Source organism: Neolamprologus brichardi, chromosome 9 (assembly GCF_056152115.1).
Source record: "Neolamprologus brichardi isolate AB-2024 chromosome 9, ASM5615211v1, whole genome shotgun sequence".
In the NCBI taxonomy this organism is placed as follows: Eukaryota; Metazoa; Chordata; class Actinopteri; order Cichliformes; family Cichlidae; genus Neolamprologus; species Neolamprologus brichardi.
In genome coordinates, this window is record NC_142112.1 from 16,879,099 (window position 1) to 16,902,589 (window position 23,491).

The window sequence follows — 23,491 nt, forward strand, 5'->3', positions numbered from 1 at the left end:
CACATCTGTTTAGACAGGCATTTGGGTAATGTTCGTGTGTAATATGTTGTTTGTTTGATACGCTTTTATATTCCCTTGAGAAGCACTTTTTAATAGCTTCATGTCTTAAAAAGCGCTATATAAAAAAATTGGATTAACTTACTTACTCTGGCTGCCAGTAAGCGCCAAGGCAAACTTTCATCCCAATCAGCCTTCAGTTCGGTGCAACAAGCAGCAATGATTTAAATGCTGATGGGAGCGTTCTAATGAATCCTTACTTTGACGATGACACACCAATGATTTATGTTTAAAATGAAGTTGTTGGAGAGCCTGTGCAAATAATCTAGAAGTAAAATTAGAGCCTTGATCCTTCTGAATTACTTTGGGAATCCCGAACACAGAAATGAATTGGCTAAAAGCTTAAACTATTCCCTTAGTAGAGCTTTGGGATCAGGATCACATCCAGGTTGTTGTGCTGGTAACTACATAGCAGGGGCTGTTCAGACTTCCTGGGCTGAGAGACAGATTTAGGTGAGTATACTATGTTGACATTTAAACCTGATATTAGTCCCTGTTGCACTGGCATGTGAGATTGTAAAAATGAGAACGTGCCTGTCTTCTTTGACTTGTTGGTCTTTGTGGATGATCCTCAGTTTGAGTTTCTTAGGCTCAAATCCCATTTAGTGTTTAAGATTTTGAATCAAAGGCCAGCTGCAAAAATACTCCTGTTCACAACTTTCAGTCACAAGCTGACGCTGAGCCTCTTTAGCAAACCCAACAGCTTTTTAATGTCAAAAGAAGGCTTTTAGCTGCTGCAGACATGAGTAGATCTGTATGGAACGCCAGGACTGCCATAATGAATTAATTAAATACACCGTTAAATAATTAATTAAATGTGACATTAATTAAATATGTCAATAATTAATAAAATGTGTCAATAATTAATTAATTAAATGTGTCTTAAATATTTATTGAATTAATTATTTTCAATTTTAATTAATTATTGCCACATTTAATTAATTATTTAATGGTGTATTTAATTAATTCATTATGGCAGTCCTGGCGTTCCATAGATCTGACCCTAGAGGTTCTTTCTTTCATATGCCAACCTTTGTAATGATATTTTTCACAGGTGTTTATCGATTTATCAATGACCTTTTCTCATCAACATCAGGGAAGAAGTCTAGGAATAGGAGATAGGAGGTACTTTATGAACACCCGCAGTCTCCCAAACTACTCCTCACCAGACTGTTGTTGTCTAAATCTGAATTGGAAATGATTATTTCAGCTTGCTTAGATTATTGTAACAGCTGTTTTCTTTGTTTGAGCCAAAAGAATCTTAACTGTCTCCAGTCAGTCCAAAATGCTGCTGCTGCAAGGCTCTTAACAAAGGCATGAAAAAGAGAGCACATTACATAGGTTTTCTTCTCATTACACTGGCTTCCAGTACATTTTAGAATTCACTCTTAGTGCTGACTATTAAAGCTCTGAGTCGTGACGCTCCTGCCTACATCTCTGATCTGTTAAAACCCCACCCTCCCTCTCACAGCCTGAGATCATCTAATCAAAGGCTGTTGGTGGTCCCACAAACACGTTTTAGGATCAAAGGAGTCAGATCTTTTAGAGCGGTGGCCCCCAGGTTGTGGAATACTTTGACTCCATCTTTAGGTTTTTTAAAAAGCAGCTAAAGACTCATTTATTTAGACTAGCTTCTAAATGGATTTGTGCTGTATGATGATGATGTATGTTTTATGTACATCTGTGTGATATTATTGTGAACCACTTTCACCTCTCCTGTCCCGTCTTTCTTATCTTTCTCCATTTCCATGTGATGTTAGCTCCCTGTCTTCTCTGTCCCTGTGAAAAACAGCAGCTGAACCTTTAGCTAGCAAAAACAAAAACACCGTCCCACTTTTAACCCCTGAGTTTTAAACACGTCGTCTCTTTTTATGCGACAACCTCTGGTGATTAATATAAGAAACAAGACTGCCCTTCATGTGTTTCTGTTTAGGCTCAAATCTATTTAACGGTTGGAGGTTTTCTCAGTGTTCATCAGTCACTCACCTGTGTGTATGTGGCACTGTGGCTTAGTTGGTTAAAGTGCCTGTCTAGTAAGTATTAAACTAGAAAACAGGAGATCCTGGGTTCAACTCCCAGCAGTGCCTAAAAGATAGTAGTTTTGTCTGTTCTCAGTCATCCAGGGCCTGTTAGTCTAAGGAGCTTTGAAAGATGAGTGTCCGGATCCCTTTAAGGGACACATCCCACTGGTGTATAAATACCTGGGACTCTCCACCATTTCATTTTAGCAAGGGTCTCAAACTCACGGCTTACCTCACTCCTACTTGGGGCCCGTATATTGACCTGAAGAAATATAATGCAGTTTCGCCATTGAAGTTACTTTTGTTGTTATGGAGGATTTGTTTGTTGTTGAGTGCAATGTTAAAATAAGTTCTTTAAAAAGCACAAAATGATTTAATATGAAGGCAATATGAGCAGAGAGCACAAACTTGTTGAGGGATTGGCTGTTAGTTCAGTGCGAGAGTTATTTGTAAAGAAAACTATTTTCATTAGCAGTCAAAACTAACGTGTAAACTTAGAGACCATTTTGACGTTTGACCAGAGTGCTCTCTCAGCTGCAGCGTAATATTAAAATCCACTTCAAAAGATGCTCATCACATGTTTATAGTTTTTTTTAAACACTTCAATGACACTGGCCAGAAAGAGAGTACCAAGTTGTTTGTTTGGTAGTTCAGTGAAAGGCTTCAGTTAATTAAGAATGTGAAAATAATTAATTCAGCTTTGCAGTTTTGTCTTGTTATTCAATATTTGAAAATAAAAAACGAACACAACACTAGATTTTTGGAAATATTTATGGATGTTTTCTACTTGGCCAAGGCCAATGAGGTCATTCATATCAGATCTCTTAGCTGCCCCTAAATCAGTTACTATGGGAACATGTGTGATTTGCAGCTGTAGAGAACATCTCACTGATTGCTGGATCAAATAGAGGCTAAACAACATTTCGGTCCTGTAGAAAACATATGGGCTCGTCCGGGATTTGAACCCGGGACCTCTCGCACCCTAAGCGAGAATCATACCCCTAGACCAACGAGCCACACAAAAAATGCACCAAGTCTTTTTCCAAAAGTTACATATCAGAGCAAATGAAGCGGCATGTATGAAATATTGTCTTGAAAGCTACCAGTCAAAAGTTTGTACACACATTGTCAGGGTTTTTCTATATTGTAGATACAAACTGAAGACGTCAAATAAATGAAGCAAGAAATATGGAATCATGTACCATCAAAAAGAATGATAAATAACTAAATATGTTTTATATTTTAGATTCCTGGAAGTAGCCATGCTTTGCTTATTTCACAGTGCCACAAACCCTCAGCCTTCTCTCAATGAGCATCATGATATATGAAATGGTTTTCACTTCACAGATGTGCCTTTTTAGGGTTCATTTGTAGGATTTCTCTTTAGCACATTTTCACATGAACGTCATACATCACCCAGAAAAGCATCAATCACAAACCTATACTCTGCGTTTTTTCAACTCGCTGCAGATGTTTGACCGGCCCATGCCACCAAGCAGCAGCCATTATAAATTCAACCTCAGTGATTTCCACCCTGCTATTAATGTTAACAACCTCGGGCTTCACAGTGCAAATTTTTAAAGAGAGTGGAGAGCCTTGCTAACAGCTCCTTAAGCTCTAATTGGACAGTACAGTCATATAAACATGCAATTAGACTTAAATAACATATTTGAAGAATTGAATTGTGGGATGAAAAAACAAACGATTTAAATATCAATGAGTTTTTAAGGACACTTCAAGTTAGGCAAATGAAGAATGAGTGAAGTGAAGAATAACATGGATTAAAATACAAGTGTTGCTCTTTATTAACCTGTTGCATTGGCGAATCAATGTTAGCTATACAGGTGAACATACTCAGAGTGGGTAGAGTGAGGCTTTGTTACACCTTCTCTCTGAACACATCACCAGGTAATTTTATCAGCGAAAGCTCATCTAAAAATGTCAATAACTGATCAAATGAACCAGGACAATGAGGAGAGTCATGAAGTTTATTAGAAATAACCAAATGAAATCATACAAAAGCAGCCTGTGTGAGTGACTTTTTTCAAGATCACTACTACTTGCACTTTGTGTCTATTGTGATTAAACTGAGCTGCATTTGACAAAAAAGTAATTTTTTATAGTAAAACCAAGCACAAAACACAAATACCATTTAAGCATTTCATGAAGACAGCATTAATTGGTTTAATGACTCACATTTTTTTCTAACAGCTCCAGCTGGTGGCTTGGAAGAAGTTCATTCTTAACACTGGTAAATCTATTTAATAAAAGTAGAAGAGAAAAAACAGTATTACAAAAAGCACATTGCTCTTTATTTGGAGGCTAATACAAAATGTGTTTTTTGAGGTTAGCATGCAACAGAGTTTTATTTTAACAGTTTCTCACCCACTACGGAGGGAGTCCTGCACTCCGTAAGCTCCCTGTGGAGAGAACCCAGCCACAGGTACACTGTCCTTAAGCTGAGAGCGAAGTCCTCTGGAATTCTGTAGTCCACATCAAAGACATACATAAACCATTTACATTTGATAACACTTAGCTAATGGCTATCTAATGTAGCTAATAGCAACAAATACTGGAAGTTGTATTTATCTAAGGGACCTTGTGGCTAACCTAAGCGCTAGCTGGCATTAGCTCGAGTGACTAATCAAATTCACAGCTACTCAGTTTGGGCACGGTTAAAGACAAACAACTTCACCACCGAGACTTCAAATGATCACATAGATTATTAAAGCAGAGAGAGTACGCAACAACAAGGTTTAAGATATTTAAAAATATGGTATAGGGATTAAAAACGCTATCATACCATTCTCACTTTGTTTGTTCCCCTTTCCTTTCGATACACTGCTGTATCCGGTAGCGTCTCGTTTTGATGACGACACATCCGCTGATAGCGTTATGTCTTTCCAGTTAAACAGACAATGGTGTGCTGTAGAGTATGTAAAGTATACGAAATCAATTCGTTATCACGTAATTGAAGATATAAACATGAACTCTATGCCAACTTCGTGTGGGGGAATGATTATGATCCTGATAAATACATATGCGTCCTCCATGTTTAACGTGAGGGGGTATAGCTCAGTGGTAGAGCATTTGACTGCAGATCAAGAGGTCCCCGGTTGAGATCCGGGTGCCCCCTGTTTTTCAGTTTTGCATTAGTCATTTGCAAAACTTTAATTTGTCACAAAAATCATAACTGAAATGAAAATCTGAATAATGGCTCAGAGCTACTCTTCGGTGCAGTAGAAGTGCTAACATGCTAACACAATTTAATGAGCAGACTTGTTCCAAACAGTCAGACTGAACTTACAAGAGGAAAATAAAAATACATACCTCACAGTAACTGCACTTGTAGAGTCTCTTTCTGGTGTGGATCTGTTGGTGTTGTCTCAGGTGACGAGGTGCATTAAAAGTCTTCTCACACAGGTCACATTGATAAGGTCTCTCCTCAGTGTGGGTAAACATGTGGCGTTGTAACTGTGCGTCTGTTGTAAAGTATTTGCCACACTGATCACACTAGTACACATCTTTGGTACGGTCTCTCTCCAGTGTGGATGAGCTGATGTTGTTTTAGTTTAGACTTCGAGTTAAAATCCTTCCCACACTCGTCACAGGTGTTTTTTCTCTCTCTCTTTCTTCTGTGAGGTTTGTCGGCCTCCTGAGAGCGCTGACTTCTCGGTCCATGTTGGTCCTGCAGTGACAGAGATACAAACAGAGGCAGTGAGTGAAATGCATTCATTGAACAAACTGAAGCTTCAAACTCCCTCCATTAACACTAGTTTTAAACCTGAAGGTGGAGTGTGGAACCAAACACCTTAAAGGTCTCTTATCCCCACCTACTGGTAGTAGTAACACATTACATCCAACCTGGTGTTAGAGATAACTAATGACTGTTCAAACACTCTAAAATCATGCCCATCCCTCCTGCTTGTGCACAAATATTAATGCTAACACACTCAGAATAGTAATAAATGTTTACCAGGTCTGTACTTTTTTATATTTCCTGTTGCTGTTTTCTATTTTCAATTTCTATAATTGTCTAATTTCTTCAATAATAATAAATCAAATGTGACAATTACTAGCTTGGTTCAGTGAAGGATGATGTCAGAGTCTGACTGTAACCTGAGGATTTTTTTTTTGCTTTTAATCCCTACCTAAAAAAAATAACATTTTTGATTCAAAGACTGCAGTAAAATCCTCAGCAGGTTAGTACAGGACAAGCAGGCAAGTTTACTGTACTGTGATGGATTTAAAGTAATGAACAGTGTGTGACTGGTGCACGGAAACTGTGGTGCTCATGTCAGAGTTAGATTACATCAAGTGTAGCAGAGATGCACTTAAACTTAAGCTCATGATGCTGACATTCATTCACTGAGCTCCACCCACATACCAACAGTATATTGTCTAATATAAAGACAGTGTACTGTCAGTGTAGAGAATGGAAATCAGCCAGGACAACTCATGAAACATCTGCTAACATCTGGTTGAATTCACAGAGAGCAGCAGGTCAGCTGATCACAGCCTGTACATTAAGAAAATCTACTGGAGCTCTCAATAGAAATGATTGTGAGCTGTGACTCTTTTCCCCACACTGAGCCACTACAGCTGATTTTAGGGTTGAGTCCTGCTGAATCCCACTTTAACATCTTCCCTGCCCATTTTCCTCTTTAGAGGCAAAGTCATGTAGGCATTATATACATTACTTTTACATTACATTAATATAGCACAAGGTTCCATTAGTTTAGCATAAAACATATATCAGTACTTCAGCTTTTAATGGAGTATTTCTTAACACTAGTATCTGTCACCTTCTTTGTCAAACTCATTGTTTTCTCTGCAGTGGCTGAGCTGAGTCCAAGTAGCTGAAATTTCCCCTGCTGCTCCGTCAGACTCTTCTCCTCCTGCTGATCAGCTGGGACACAAAACAGAACTTTGTTAGGCTCCACACTGCACTGAAGAGTCAAAGTGTCTCATATGTTCATCTGAGAGCACAAATAACAATTTTAGCCTCCCTGGGTGGGCAACTTGTTTAAAACAGACACAAAAGGTTTGAGCACCGATACCAAATTCAGCAGTATGGCACACCAGTACCAGGAGAGCAATTCCTCTTTAAAAAGGCCCTGGCAAAGAACGAAAACAGAACAATCGATGGAGCTGCATAAACGAGTACAGTGTTTCCCAACCACTGTGCTGCGGCATATATACGTGTGCCGTGAGAACTGATCAGGTGTGCCGTGGAAGATTATCCTATCTGAGTGGGTTTAGAAAGCCATGATCTGAGTAACTCTCATCACTCAGTCACACTCCAATTCTCTACTTGTATCAAGTCCATTGCACTACTTTCAAGCATTCTGTCCTCTAATGTGTGCCTTCCTCCTCTTTGTATATACTCCTCTTATATGTTATTTATTCTTACTGTCTTACTATTTATATTGTTTTCCATGCACAGTTGGTGTGGAGCACCCACAATTTAGTTGAATATGTACAGAGACAATAAAAGACTATTTTATTCTATTCTATATATCTTTGTTCCTCCATTTCAGTTTTGTTTGGAGCTTTAAAAAAATCTGCAGTACATTTAAATGCGATAAGAACACAGATCCCCTCTTAGGGTTTGAGGCTGTATAAGTTTTGAAAATGCATCTCTGGTATCTCTGGCCTATCATTATTATTTTGCTAACAGTTAATCGGACTCATTTACTGAATACTGATCAGAATTGATCAAATCATCTTTGAAATGATTCTAATAACAGGCGTCTCACAGTGAGGCCGGTTTTTACAATCACATGCCCTGTGGGACAACACAACTTTGCGCTGACAAAGGCAGCTGTGTTTTAGCCTGGAATACATTTATTTTTATATTTCTCATTAATGAATTTCATTATAGCACTTTTACCGCCAACATGTTGGGATTTTTTGTAGTCGGAAGTGACCTTATATGGATGAAGGGTGGCGCTAGCTAGCTAGCTTGGATAGCACGCTGCATTCAAAAACTGTGCAGGTGCCACAAAGTGACACAGAGATGCTAACTAGCGCTTAGTAACAGACTAATAAAACAACAGAAACTCTGATTACACTTAGCTAATTTAAAAGCTTTCTTCTAATAATAACACTGTTGTCTTCTCAGTGTTTCATTAGTATTTGTTGATATCTTCTTGTAAATTAGTTTATAGCAGGTTGACTTAATGTAGAGGCTTTTTCTTTCAACAGGTTCACAAATAACTGACAACAGAGACCGAGGAGAGCAACTTCACTCAGGAGCTAAATTCAAGATTGACTGAACTCAAATCAAAGTTACCTTAGTGCTTCACTTTAGATGAGGAAGAAAAATAAACTAAAACACAAACGCAATGAAGCGGGAACTCTGCGGCTTCTTCTTCTTTTGGGTTTTACTTTGGCGGTTAGAGCTTTAACGTGCATTACCGCCACCTGCTGGACTAGATGGTTCTTAAACTAAAACTAGAGATTTAAAAGTATTTTAGTAAACAATAAAAAAAAAGTCAAAATGTTTCCGTGTGTAATATTCATGAACATAAACATCAGATGGCTTCAGCTTACCCTTACCCCCATTTATTTATTGTTTTGCTTTCTGCAGGCCGCCACAGTAAATAAGTATGTGTTGTTTTGCCTGATTTAATAAAGGTTACACGGACTCACTTCTCTGTCAGCAGATCCAAGTGTGACATTAGCCATAATTTCCCAGGAGGGTACTTGGGTTTGGAGTCACAGCAGTTTTCAGACCAATTAACTGGCTTGAGTACAGCCTGATAATTACAGGCATTCAAACTGTTTACTGATGAACTCTGAAAGTAAAACTATAGACAGCTTTAGAAGGTTTTTTCATAGGAAAAGTATAGATAGCTACTTGGTCCCACTCAGTAAGGTTAGATCTTTTACTGGTTGATTGATGAACCTCATAATAACTTGTGTTGCTTTGCAGATAAACCCGGCCTGATTGGTGCAAAAAGTCATTCATCTGCACCATGAAGCCATGAAATCTCTGAATAACAAACAAACTGGAGCGTGAATGTTTCATAGAATTTGTCAAACAAAACATTGTTTTGTTTTTGTCTGTGGATCGAAGCGCACACTTGTGAGTCCTCAAAAGTTACTTATCAATCACTGAACACTTTTCTAAAATTTTAGTTTATGATAAGATAAAATAAGATAAGATAACCTTTATTAGTCCCACACGTGGGAAATTTAGAAAAACACTGGAATAAGATAAGAATAAGATATTGTACGCAACTGTACACAATAGAATAGAATAAAATAAAATACTATATACAGTAGAATAAATAGAATACAAATGCTATATACAATTGAGTATCATTTGTAAGACTTTTGAGACAGATTTCTCTCCACATAAATGGCCAGTGTTCCCTGAATGCCTCACATACAGCTTCTTTTTTTTGTTTGATTCCATCAGAATTATTTTCTAAAGGCCTAGAAAGATGCCCAACGGATTTACTTTACCAAGTGGATCATTATGGCTTTGCCATATTGGTCCATTTGATTGACCTTTATTATTATTATGTATTTATTTTATTTTATTTTCAGCTGTTACAGATGGGACAGACATGACTGGGGGACATTAAAAGGAGAAAGAAAGAAACATAGAAAGAAAGAGAGGGAGAGAAAGAAAACAGAGGGGAAGAGGGACAGTGAGAAAGGGCACTTAAAAACAATCACCTGGATCACCTGTTGAGAAAAGAAAAAACAGAAGAGACATTGGAATTACGCAGAGAGCAATTAACTGGAAAGACTGTAGATTTTGACCAGTTTATTGAAGTTTATCAATGTAATCACCCCAGAGAGATTGGTTTGTGAGTTTTGGAGAAAAAGCAACACATCGTCTGCATAAAGACTGATCTTATCTTCTACATTCTTGCATTTTATGCCCCTAATTACTGTAATTGCTGCTGCTAGTGGTTCGATAAAAATTACAAACAGTGAAGGGGAGAGTGGGCATCCCTGCCTGGTGCCCCTCAAGAGTCAAAAGCTGGAGGATGTTTGGTCATTTGTTCTGACACAAGCTGTTGGGGAATTATATAATATTTTTAACCAGTTTATGAAAGAGTTTCTAAAACCAAATTTGGTTGCAAGTTCACTCTGTCAAAGTTCACTCACTTCTGCTGGAAAGCCGTCTGGACCTGGAGCCTTATTATTGGGCATTCTTATCAGGGCTTCCTGGAGTTCACCTGGTGTCAGCGGCAAATCCAGTACCATTCTTGACTGTGTAGTAATTTTGGAAGAGTTATGTTGTCCAAAAAATGATCAATATCATTTTTAAGTGGGTTTATTTGTGGTGAGTATAAAGTTTCATAGAAATCCCTAAAGATGTTGTTTATTCTTTCAGGGTCATGTCATATATTATGTTCCCAGATAAATCTTCAACAGCACATATAGTTGCTTTTTCTTTATTTTTAACTGGTTAGCTTAGAATCGACCAGATGTGTTACTGTGTTCAAAATTTCGCAAGCAAAGTCTTAGTATTTTTAAATGGCTCTACAAGAAAAAAAAAAAAAAACACGAGATGCACAGGCTGCATTTTTAGATGAATAGTTGTTTAGAACTTTATTATTTACAAAAGTTTTGAATCTTTTTTTTTTTAATTTACAATTTATATTTGCATTTCAAGTTATGAAAATAATTTACTAAACTTGTTAGTACTTTTTACAGTGAAAAGAAAATATAACTACTACTAGGATTTTATGTGTTTGTGTGATTTCAGACCAGTTGTGTTAATACAGTTTGTCAATGAATAAATAACTGTAAATTCGGACATGTGAGGTTGTGCTGAAAAAGAATGATGCCAAGAAAGACGAGGTGAAAAAAAACTAAACAAAAACAATCAAAAGTAGCCAAAAATGGCCAATTATATTTTGGACCTCAAAATATTAACCCAACAAATCATGAAAAATTAGGTTTAAATCATTGTTTGTGACAGTGCATATTTCTGACTGTAGTAGTAGTCAGTAACAATTTGACTGTGTTTCTAACAAAAAACAGTATGAAGCTTAAGTTAGAATTGTGTAGCCTTCTGGATTTTATACTCATTGGTTACATATTTATTTATTATACAGGCTATATAGCACATAAAATACAAATTCACACATTTTATGTAACAGAATTGTTTAATTATGTGGGCTATAGAAAATAATTAAGTTATAGACCATATTTATATGAAACATATACTTAACCATATGTAACACCTGCATATGTGTTTAAAACAAGGCTTTGATTTTGCCACCCCATTTGATTTCCATGCCACCCTAGGAACATTTCTCTAGATCCGCCCCTGGACCTGTCCTGGACCAGCAACACCAAATCAGTGACAAAAAGAGCTCAGCAGCAACTGAAGAAGGTGCACATCCCCAAACCCATCTTTAACACCTTCTACAGAGGTACCATGCAGAGCATCCTAACCCACTGCATCACAGTCTGGTATGGAAACTGCCACGCGTCCAACCGCAGAGCCCTGCAGAGGATAGTGTGGACAGCACAGCATGTTATTGGCAGCTCTCTACCCAGTCTACAGGTTATTTACACCTCACTGGGAAAGCCACTAGCATCATGGCTGACCCGCATGACCCTTCCCACAAACTGTTTACCACCCTTCCATCCAGAAGACGACTCTGCGTCATCAGGAGGAGGTCAGCAAGATTGTGCAAGAGCATTTTCCCCCAAAGCAGTTTGACTCCTGAACACCATGGTTCCCTCCTCCACACTGAACTCTCTTCTCCACACACTTCTTGGACTACATAATACTCTCCTCTAATTATTATTACTATTATGATGTGAACATTTTGTGCACTTAAATCTTACTGTGTTAATGACCCCTGCATCAGCACCATGTTTGGAATAGCAGTGGAGAAGACATAGACTCAGTGCTGCAGACGTCTGAGCAAAGAAAGCTTCTAGAAGAGTAAAGACTAGCTAGAAGAATGAAGATTCACAGAGTAAATGTGAAAATTCATCACAGAGCTCTATGCACTTGATTAACTGACCGTGAGCAAGTTTGCTAGTCTGGAGCATTCAGATCCACCCCAAAGACTGTTCAGTGCTCACAGAAACTGCACAATACCCAAGAGCTGCATCTGAGCCTCTGCAGGCCTTAAACAGCATGTTAAATGTAAACATTCATGACAGTTTAATTAGAAAAAGACAAAACATGTATGGTTGGTTTCGAAGGGCCGCCAGGAGAAAGCTTATTGTCTCTAAGAAGAACACAACAACTCAGTTGAGGTTTGCAAATTTGCCCTTGAAGGCTTCTGGAGCAACATATTTTTAAAAGATGAGACCAAAGTGGAGGTTTGGCCATAATGCACAGCAGTAACTTTAGCCAAAATCAAACACAGCACAAACACCTCAAATCCACTGTCAAGTATGTATTAAATCAAGTTCTTTGTATTCTTTAACGGCCAAAAAAGACACGGCTCAAAGTGGTCTAACTCAAAAAATTATCTTTAATTTTACATTTTCCGGAAAATGGAGACTTAGCACAGAAACGCCAGCTCAAGTCTGAAAACATTAGAAGCCAGCATGGTTATATAGTTCCGCTGCATGTCACACACACTCAGTTTACTTAGTTCCTCTTTTTTTTGTGTCTGATTTATTAATATGCCTGTGCACTAAAACTTCCTGTGCAGCTTGCAATAACTTCCCCTTTCTTAAGTCTGTTGCCAGGGCAACCTGTCACCCTTTGTCTGAACTTAGTTTCACTCTGTCTGGTCCTCATATTCTGCAGAAACATGCCGTTTCCTCTCAGCCTGTGACCTAGTCAAGTCTGGGCCTCCCATAAAACAATCTAATCAGAAAATAAGCATTAAGAATATATATTTATTTCTTAACATATGCTGGTTCAATTGTGGTGATTTGAGCTTGTTCTGCAGACACAAGCAATAAGCACCTTGCAGTCGACGAACTCCTCTGTATGCCAAAGTTTTCTAGAGTCAAATGTGAGGCCGTCTGTCCGACAGCTAAAGCTTCTCCTAAATTAGGCCATGCAACAGGATAATGAGCCCAAACACAGCAGCAAATCTACTGTATGGAAGTCCAGACCTCAACCTGACAGAAATGCTGTGTATAAAGAAATGCTTGCAAATGTCGATGAACTGAAGTTATTGCTGCTAACTGCTGGTTCTGTAAACGACTCAATCATAGAATGATTACGATATTGAAAAAAACAAATGTCTGAATCCTAAATTGTGGATATCCTATTGTTGTGATCTAAAATGTAACACTAAATGTGATTAAAACACTAAAAATCTGGACTCCTGTGCTCAATGACTGCAAGGATCACCAGCCCGAGGAAAACACAAAATACACATGACCCCGTAACAAAGACAATTAATTCTTGAATGAAGACATTGATCTGACTTTTTAAAATTTTGCCAATTGTGTTTATTATTAAATTATTGAGGAAATAGAAAGGGGGGGGGGGGGGGAGGTTGTAAAGAAGAAGGTAAAGGAAAGGGATAGAAAGGAGGAAAGAGATAGAGGAGAGAAAACCCCAACAATCCCCTCTGAGCAAGCACTAGGTGCGACAGTGGATAGGAAAAACTCCCTTTAAAGGAAGAAACCTATGACAGAACCAGGCTCTAGAGGGGGCAGTCAACTGTCGGGACTGGTTGGGGGGTGAGGGTGAAAAGAGAGAGAGGGGGGAGGGAGATGGGACAGGTGATAGGAGTTAAAGGGAGACAGGGGAGGGAGAGGTGTCAGGAGGGAAAGGGAGAGAAAGGGAGAGGAGAGGTGAAAGTTAAGATGGAACAGAGGTGGAGGGAGATGAGGTGACATCAGCAGTAGAAAAAGTAGAAAAAGTAGAAAAAGCAGGAGTGTCCCTCCTCCAGAAGAAGCGGAAGCGTTTCTTCTTCTTTTCCATCAGCTTTTCCACGAGCACTTTTTTCTCTAGGATGAGGGTTCTCAGCTGATCGATTGTTTCTGTATTCTCCTGCTCAAGTTTCTTGCATGTTTTCTCCACTTCTTCTAATTTGGCTTGTTTGCCTTCTTTCCGCTTTATTTCCTGTTGTTCTTGGTCTTGAAGCAGCTCTTGATATTTGTGCAGTGTTTCATCAAGCTTTACCTGCAGCGCTCCGTATTGTTCCTGCACACCTTGGAGTTGGCACTGCATGTCTCTCTGGTTAATGTCCAGTTTTTCCTTCTCTTCAAGGATTTCTTTATTCTTTTGCAGAGCTTCATCAAGCATTACTTGCAAGCCTTCGTTGTGTTTCTCGATGTTCTGAAGCTTGCAATCCAGATGTTTCTGTTTCATGTCTTGCTGTTCTTTCTCTTGAAGGAAATCTTTATTTCTTTGCAGTGCTTTATCAAGCTTTATTTTCAGCGCTGTGTATTTTTCCTCCACGTCTTCAAGCTTGCAGTCCGTTTGTTTCTGTTTAATTTCTTGTTGCTTTTGTTCTCGAAGTAACTCCTTATTTTTGTTCAGTGTTTTATCAAGCTTTACCTGAAGCGCTTTGCATTTTTCCTCCATGCCTTGGAGTTTGCACTGCTTCATGTCCTGTTGTTGTTTTTCATGGAGGAGTTCTTTAATTTTTTTCAGAGCTTCATTAAGCTTGATTTGCAAGCCTTTGTTGTGTTTCTCCATGTCCTGAAGCTTGAAATCCATTTCCTTCTGTTTTATCTCCTGTAGCCTTTTTTCTTGAAGAAACTCTTCCTTTGTGTGCGGTCTTTCATCAAACTTTACCTGCAGCGCTCTGTTTTTCTCCTTCATGTCTTGGAGTTGGCACTGCATGTCTCTCTGGTTTATTTTCAGGTGTTCGTTCTCTTCAAGGATTTCTTCATTCTTTTGCAGAGCTTCATCAAGCATTACTTGCAAGCCTTCGTTGTGTTTCTCGATGTTCTGAAGCTTGCAATCCAGATGTTTCTGTTTCATGTCTTGCTGTTCTCTCTCTTGAAGGAAATTTTTATTTTTTTGCAGTGCTTTATCAAGCTTTATTTTCAGTGCTGTGTATTTTTCCTCCGCGTCTTCAAGCTTGCAGTCCGTTTGTTTCTGTTTAATTTCTTGTTGATTTTGTTCTTGAAGCAACTCCTTATTTTTGTTCAGTGTTTTATCAAGCTTTACCTGAAGCGCTTTGCATTTTTCCTCCATGCCTTGGAGTTTGCACTGCTTCATGTCCTGTTGTTCTTTTTCTTGGAGGAGTTCTTTAATTTTTTTCAGAGCTTCATTAAGCTTGATTTGCAAGCCTTTGTTGTGTTTCTCCATGTCCTGAAGCTTGAAATCCATTTCCTTCTGTTTTATCTCCTGTAGCCTTTTTTCTTGAAGAAACTCTTCCTTTGTGTGCGGTCTTTCATCAAGCTTTGCCTGCAGCGCTCTGTTTTTCTCCTGCATGTCTTGGAGTTGGCACTGCATGTCTCTCTGGTTTATTTTCAGGTGTTCGTTCTCTTCAAGGATTTCTTTATTGTTTTTTCTCTGAGACATGTTTGAATCTGTAAACCGTCACTCTCAAAAGTATTGAAATTTTTAAAAAGATTTCTCTGGCGAACGTTTGAATGCTGCGAACATAAATGCTGCGAATAACGGACTAAAAGTGGTTGTGTCACACCTCTGTTTGAGGGTTTTTTAAGATCAAAGGATCAAAGGACAAAGTGGTCATAAGATTCTAAACGTGTCATAGTTGCCATGGCGGCAGTGTAGTTTACTTTTTGCATTTGAAAATAAACATTGGGCTGATTTTAACAACATTACAAGAAGTGTTGTTAATCATTCTTTTTAAATAATAATCAGGTTTCCACAAATTGTTTTTTTAATTTAGTAGAACTCAAAATGTTTGTCAGTGGGTCAACAATTCATAAAGCACCTTCAGGATCATCAAGTTATTCTTAGTACTGCATACTTGCAATGAATAAGTTCTCCTAACAGTCATCTTAAATAAACTTTACTCAATTTTTTGGAGGTAACGAGTTTGCATAGTTTTTTGAGTTCTGGGAACTAATTAGATTTTACAGTGCAGTAGTTTGAACATTTATAATAACATTTCTGCAAACTGGAACAAACCTGTCTCCTTTTCTAGAACTGTTGCTAACACTTTTGAGATGAACATGAATCTTCCATCGTGAAGATAGAGAGTGACAAATGTTACTTTTCTTGTTTTGTTTATATCTAAAGTTTAAAAACAAAAAAAGAAACTTTTGAAATTACCTGGACTGCCTCAGCCCAGGTGATGTAACATTAGCAAACAGAGGGTTTGATGTTGCAGAATCTTTGGAGCTGTACCATGCTGAACTGAAGAGCCCAGCTTTCACCAAAGGAAGAACTAACTGGCCCCTAGATTGCCCATTTAAATCTCTTAATGCCACCTGCCCTCTCCTACATTCACTGTGGGCTCACCTTGTAGAAAAGAGTTAAGTGTGGAAGAAATGGCAAAAATGTGGAGCTGAAAAGCTGAGAGAGAAAAAGAAATGATAAATAAATCAATGTGTCAAATGAACTGACATGTTAGCTGGTGGAGTCCCTGCTGCATTATATATCTATCATCTCTTTTTTATAATAAATAATCAAAAACTTTATTTATCCTCCCTGTATGAACATTGTTGGAGTCCTTGAAGTAATGTGATGTGATTATAATGGTCCAGCTGGTGTGCAGCCATCATATTAGAGTTCTCTTTCTTCTTCTGGTTTAATAAACTTGTTCTGTGATGGTGTCACATTGACAGTGGTTGCAACAACTGCACCTAAAAGGACCCTGAAAAACTGGGGCACAGTCTACAGAGTCTAATAAGTGTCACCACTGTAACCACTGCACAAATGCAATACACTTACTTTACACTTACTTTACTTAACAGCAACAATAATAATAACAATAATATTTTAAATAATAATATAATATAACTAGTACTAGAATACTAGAATAACAACAAATTTATAATAATAATTATGTAAAAAATACCAGTAATAATAACAATAATAATAATAAAACTACTAAATGTAGCATTTTAAATTTGGACAGTTTACAGCAGCTGATTAAACAATCGAGACAGATGTGTAGTAAAACATTTATTTAGTGTTTCAAGTCAAAAACAAACAGAGCAGAGATACAGAGAAAGTCTTTTGGTGAAAAAAAGGAGATACTGAACGCTGAGTTTCAGTTGGGCGAATGAGGCTGCGTTGAGTGTTCAGACTGAGCAGAAATGCACTGTGCGTGTCCATTTACATCCTTTAGATCCAATCTTGACTCTTTTACCCACTGATATAATAAACCAGTACTTTTTGTTTGTATGTAATATAATCTAAAGCACCCACAGTTACATCTTCCACCACAGGACTGCACTCTAAGGTCAGCATGGCGATGCAGTGGTTAGTTCTGTTGCCTCACAGCAAGAAGGTCGTGCATGTGAATCTGTTGTTTGCATGTTGGGTTCTCTGAGGGTGCTCCGGCTCCCTCTCACTGTCCAACAACTTGCTTTTTTAGGTTATTTGTTGATTCTTTTGGGAACTACAATAATCTATTGGGAATGTGATCATGAGTGGTGAACTGTCAAGTGTGTACCCTGAGTTTTACCTCGTGACAGCTGGGATACTCTTCAACCCCCTCTCCAGCAACCCTTAAGTGCTTAAGAGGAAGGAAGGAAGGATAACTACACTTTATGATCTCAGCTGTGATTATTAAAGGTTTGTGCTTTCTACACATTCCCTGTAATGGAAAGAGTAGAGGGGTGTGGTGCTTCTTCACGGCCAGAAGGAGGCACTGTGGAACCATCAAACAAAAGACCCCAGTGCTGATAAGTCAACATGCTGTCCATTACCACCAGGTATGAGGACACAAGGTAGGTGTGAAACTCATCTGATCCATCCTCAGTCGCCCCAAATGAGAGTAAATGTGTTACTTTCCTTCAAGTCCTGTCGTATTATTTTGTATGCACAAAGGTTTTAGAACAGAAATATCTTTCCCACCACCACAGCGATGACAGGGTTGGGAAGTGGATCCATCTGTGTCGTTCTGCTTCTAAACAAAGACACAAAGACAGTGTAAGTCAGGGAATTCCTTTAACATAAACTTTCATTTTGAATAAAGCATAAAGTTAGAACTGGACCAGGGAACCCTGAATTCTCCCTTAGTTGTGCTGCAATAAGATTCTTCTCATGTCACTTTTCTGACTATGTGTTTATACGCCACTCTGCATCTTATTATTAGTTATTATTATTCTCTTGCTCTCTGGCACAGCAGCCCCTTACCTGAGCCTGGTTCTGCTGGAGGTTTCGTCTTTTTAAAAAGGAGTTCTTCATGGCCACTGTGGGGTATGTGTTATTGTAGGGTCTTTAGCTTACAGTCTAAAGCACCCCTTGGCAACTGTTGCTGTGATTTGTAATTTTATTTATATAAATAAAATAGAATTGAACTGAAAATTGTAATGAAAAGCAAAACAATTTCAAACAATAAAAACTAAACTAAAATACATAAACTCACAATAGAAAGTAAGTGAAACTAGACAAAATTAAAAACAAATGAAAAAATGGAAAAAATGAAAAAGCAAAACTAGAGTAACTCTGCAGTTACCCCACCCACTGTGGGGTAACTGCAAGAAGCTGACTAGTGTGAGTGGGCATCAAGGGGCAATGGAGGAGGCTGACTGTAGATGAGCAGCCTGAAGTTTAGAGTGTCGTGGAGACTTAGCAAAACAAAAACACCGTCCCACTTTTAACCCCTGACTTTGACACACGTCGTCTCTTTTTATGCGACAACGTCTGGTGATTAATATAAGAAACAAGACTGCCTTTCATGTGTTTCTGTTAAACTGTTTGAATTCTGTTTGAATTACGTTGTCGCTTGCAATTAGGCTGGAAGTCCCATATCACTCCCATGTTAAAATCCTTACACTGGCGTCTGGTTGGGTGCAGATATCAGTTTAAAATCCTCACTTTTATGTTCATATTTTTACAAGGTCAGGCCACCACCTATATCGCGGAGCTTTTTCAACCTTCAAACTCTCTAAACCGGATCCTCAGAGCCAGTGATAGTGGTCTTCTGACTATTCCACGGACCCGTTTGAAAACAAAGGGGGATCGCGCTTTTCAAACCCTAGCTCCAACACTGGAACAGTTTACCTCCCCCACTACACACCATCGACTCTGTGGCTTCATTTAAAAAACAGCTTGAAGCACATCTGTTTAGACAGGCATTTGGGTAATGTTCGTGTGTAATATGTTGTTTGTTTGATACGCTTTTATATTCCCATGAGAAGCACTTTTTAATAGCTTCATGTCTTAAAAAGTGCTATATAAAAAAAATGGATTAACTTACTTACTCTGGCTGCCAGTAAGCGCCAAGGCAAACTTTCATCCCAATCAGTCTTCAGTTCGGTGCAACAAGCAGCAATGATTTAAATGCTGATGGGAGCGTTCTAATGAATCCTTACTTTGACGATGACACACCAATGATTTATGTTTAAAATGAAGTTGTTGGAGAGCCTGTGCAAATAATCTAGAAGTAAAATTAGAGCCTTGATCCTTCTGAATTACTTTGGGAATCCCGAACACAGAAATGAATTGGCTAAAAGCTTAAACTATTCCCTTAGTAGAGCTTTGGGATCAGGATCACATCCAGGTTGTTGTGCTGGTAACTACATAGCAGGGGCTGTTCAGACTTCCTGGGCTGAGAGACGGATTTAGGTGAGTATACTATGTTGACATTTAAACCTGATATTAGTCCCTGTTGCACTGGCATGTGAGATTGTAAAAATGAGAACGTGCCTGTTTTCTTTGACTTGTTGGTCTTTGTGGATGATCCTCAGTTTGAGTTTCTTAGGCTCAAATCCCATTTAGTGTTTAAGATTTGGAATCAAAGTCCAGCTGCAAAAATACTCCTGTTCACAACTTTCAGTCACAAGCTGACGCTGAGCCTCTTTAGCAAACCCAACAGCTTTTTAATGTCAAAAGAAGGTTTTTAGCTGCTGCAGGCATGAGTAGATCTGACCCTAGACGTTCTTTCTTTCATATGCCAACCTTTGTAATGATATTTTTCACAGGTGTTTATCGATTTATCAATGACCTTTTCTCATCAACATCAGGGAAGAAGTCTCCCACGGTCTCCCAAACTACTCCTCACCAGACTGTTGTTGTCTAAATCTGAATTGGAAATGATTATTCAAGCTTTTATTTCAGCTTGCTTAGATTATTGTAACAGCTGTTTTCTTTGTTTGAGCCAAAAGAATCTTAACTGTCTCCAGTCAGTCCAAAATGCTGCTGCTGCAAGGCTCTTAACATGACATGAAAAAGACAGCACATTACATAGGTTTTCTTCTCATTAGACTGGCTTCCAGTACATTTTAGAATTCATTTCAAACTCTTAGTGCTGACTTTTAAAGCTCTGAGTCGTGACGCTCCTGCCTACATCTTGTCACGGTCTGGCAGGCAGACCGTGGGGATATGGGGAATGAGGACCCAAAACGCAGACTCTGCGATGCAAACAGTGCTCTTTATTTACAGTGAAAAGCTGTAAACACAATAACTCCCCGTTGTTCCCTTGAACCCCGTGTGTGTGCTTCCCTCCGACGTCTGTGCTCGTGCTCGTGCTCCCCGCTATTGTGTTTCCGCACCCCCGTGCGTGCTGCCTTTCTGGACCACTCTTCCTCCTGCAGAAAAACCATAGAAGTAGCCGTCAACACTAACTCTGGTGGGCATACACGAACAGCACTGACATATGCTGAGACACACTAACTTGGTAGGATACTCAATGAACCCGCGCCGGTGGGAGCTCCAACACTCTCCTAAGTAGCTCCCCCGACGAGCCCTGATCGCCAACAGGTGTGTGGCCAGTCCTTCTGCCGGGCCACACCCATTAGGCCCGCATGTGGCTGTTCTCCATCCTCCAGCCACACATGTACACACCCACACCCTGCCTCTACATATAGTGAGTGGAACACAGAACACAGCACAGTGCAGAACAACACACATCCCTAAATAACAACAACAATAACAACAATACTAATAATACCAATAATGGTCCATCCTGCTCACGGACCCCCGAGTTCACCAGAACTGTGTCTGTGACACATCTCTGATCTGTTAGAACCCCACCCTCCCTCTCACAGCCTGAGATCATCTAATCAAAGGCTGTTGGTGGTCCCACAAACACGTTTTAGGATCAAAGGAGTCAGATCTTTTAGAGCGGTGGCCCCCAGGTTGTGGAATACTTTGACTCTATCTTTAGGTTTTTTAAAAAGCAGCTAAAGACTCATTTATTTAGACTAGCTTCTAAATGGATTTGTGCTGTATGATGATGATGTATGTTTTATGTACATCTGTGTGATATTATTGTGAACCACTTTCACCTCTCCTGTCCCGTCTTTCTTATCTTTCTCCATTTCCATGTGATGTTAGCTCCCTGTCTTCTCTGTCCCTGTGAAAAACAGCAGCTGAACCTTTAGCTAGCAAAAACAAAAACACCGTCCCACTTTTAACCCCTGAGTTTTAAACACATCGTCTCTTTTTATGCGACAACCTCTGGTGATTAATATAAGAAACAAGACTGCCTTTCATGTGTTTCTGTTTAGGCTCAAATCTATTTAACGGTTGGAGGGTTTCTCAGTGTTCATCAGTCACTCACCTGTGTGTATGTGGCACTGTGGGTTAGTTGGTTAAAGTGCCTGTCTAGTAAGTATTACACTAGAAAACAGGAGATCCCGGGTTCAACTCCCAGCAGTGCCTAAAAGATAGTAGTTTTGTCTGTTCTCAGTCATCCAGGGCCTGTTAGTCTAAGGAGCTTTGAAAGATGAGTGTCCGGATCCCTTTAAGGGACACATCCCACTGGTGTATAAATACCTGGGACTCTCCACCATTTCATTTTAGCAAGGGTCTCAAACTCACGGCTTACCTCACTCCTACTTGGGGCCCGTATATTGACCTGAAGAAATATAATGCAGTTTCGCCATTGAAGTTACGTTTGTTGTTATGGAGGATTTGTTTGTTGTTGAGTGCAATGTTAAAATAAGTTCTTTAAAAAGCACAAAATGATTTAATATGAAGGCAATATGAGCAGAGAGCACAAACTTGTTGAGGGATTGGCTGTTAGTTCAGTGCGAGAGTTATTTGTAAAGAAAAATATTTTCATTAGCAGTCAAAACTAACGTGTAAACTTAGAGACCATTTTGACATTTGACCAGAGTGCTCTCTCAGCTGCAGCGTAATATTAAAATCCACTTCAAAAGACGCTCATCACATGTTTATAGTTTATTTAAAAACTTCAATGACACTGGCCAGAAAGAGAGTACCAAGTTGTTTGTTTGGTAGTTCAGTGAAAGGCTTCAGTTAATTAAGAGTGTGAAAATAATTAATTCAGCTTTGCAGTTTTGTCTTGTTATTCAATATTTGAAAATGAAAAACGAACACAACACTAGATTTTTGGAAATATTTGTGGATGTTTTCTACTTGGCCAAGGCCAATGAGGTCATTCATATCAGATCTCTTAGCTGCCCCTAAATGAGTTACTATGGGAACATGTGTGATTTGCAGCTGTAGAGAACATCTCACTGATTGCTGGATCAAATAGAGGCTAAACAATATTTTGGTCCTGTAGACAACATATGGGCTCGTCCGGGATTTGAACCCGGGACCTCTCGCACCCTAAGCGAGAATCATACCCCTAGACCAACGAGCCACACAAAATAATGCACCAAGTCTTTTTCCGAAAGTTACATATCAGAGCAAATGAAGCGGCATGTATGAAAGATTTTCTTGAAAGCTACCAGTCAAAAGTTTGGACACACATTGTCAGGGTTTTTCTATATTGTAGATACAAACTGAAGACGTCAAATAAATGAAGCAAGAAATATGGAATCATGTACCATCAAAAAGAATGATAAATAAGTAAATACGTTTTATATTTTAGATTCCTGGAAGTAGCCATGCTTTGCTTATTTCACAGTGCCACAAACCCTCAGCCTTCTCTCAATGAGCATCATGATATATGAAATGGTTTTCACTTCACAGATGTGCCTTTTTAGGGTTCATTTGTAGGATTTCTCTTTAGCACATTTTCACATGAACGTCATACATCACCCAGAAAAGCATCAATCACAAACCTATACTCTGCGTTTTTTCAACTCGCTGCAGATGTTTGACCGGCCCATGCCACCAAGCAGCAGCCATTATAAATTCAAACTCAGTGATTTCCACCCTGCTATTAATGTTAACAACCTCGGGCTTCACAGTGCAAATTTTAAAAGAGAGTGGAGAGCCTTGCCAACAGCTCCTTAAGCTCTAATTGGAGAGTACAGTCATATAAACATGCAATTAGACTTAAATAACATATTTGAAGAATTTAATTGTGGGATGAAAAAACAAACGATTTAGATATCAATGAGTTTTTAAGGACACTTCAAGTTAGGCAAATGAAGAATGAGTGAAGTGAAGAATAACATGGATTAAAATACAAGTGTTGCTCTTTATTAACCTGTTGCAT

General features: G+C 38.9%; 1 protein-coding gene, 1 long non-coding RNA gene and 4 other non-coding genes across 6 annotated transcripts; 2 read left to right on the forward strand and 4 right to left on the reverse strand.

Annotated features, from left to right (window-relative positions):
- Positions 1 to 2,055: 2,055 nt before the first annotated feature.
- trnat-agu (transfer RNA threonine (anticodon AGU)) lies at positions 2,056 to 2,144 on the forward strand. The gene is given in 2 exon segments: positions 2,056 to 2,093; positions 2,109 to 2,144. It is a non-coding gene; the product is annotated as a tRNA-Thr (tRNA).
- Positions 2,145 to 3,022: 878 nt separating this feature from the next.
- trnap-agg (transfer RNA proline (anticodon AGG)) lies at positions 3,023 to 3,094 on the reverse strand. The gene has a single exon. It is a non-coding gene; the product is annotated as a tRNA-Pro (tRNA).
- Positions 3,095 to 4,070: 976 nt separating this feature from the next.
- Positions 4,071 to 5,677, reverse strand: LOC148101319 (uncharacterized). The gene is made up of 4 exons (XR_015719616.1): positions 5,409 to 5,677; positions 4,882 to 5,004; positions 4,464 to 4,561; positions 4,071 to 4,335 (listed from the first exon to the last, which is right to left on the reverse strand). It is a non-coding gene; the product is annotated as an uncharacterized LOC148101319 (long non-coding RNA).
- On the forward strand, positions 5,143 to 5,214 carry trnac-gca (transfer RNA cysteine (anticodon GCA)). The gene has a single exon. It is a non-coding gene; the product is annotated as a tRNA-Cys (tRNA).
- Positions 5,678 to 13,474: 7,797 nt separating the features above from the next.
- Positions 13,475 to 15,576, reverse strand: LOC148101321 (uncharacterized). Its single transcript, XM_087846025.1, has one exon. It carries the CDS (start codon positions 15,511 to 15,513, stop codon positions 13,837 to 13,839), a length of 1,677 nt encoding a protein of 558 aa, XP_087702151.1. The 5' UTR covers positions 15,514 to 15,576; the 3' UTR covers positions 13,475 to 13,836.
- A 7,039-nt stretch (positions 15,577 to 22,615) lies between these two features.
- On the reverse strand, positions 22,616 to 22,687 carry trnap-agg (transfer RNA proline (anticodon AGG)). Its single transcript has one exon. It is a non-coding gene; the product is annotated as a tRNA-Pro (tRNA).
- Between the last annotated feature and the right edge of the window lie 804 nt (positions 22,688 to 23,491).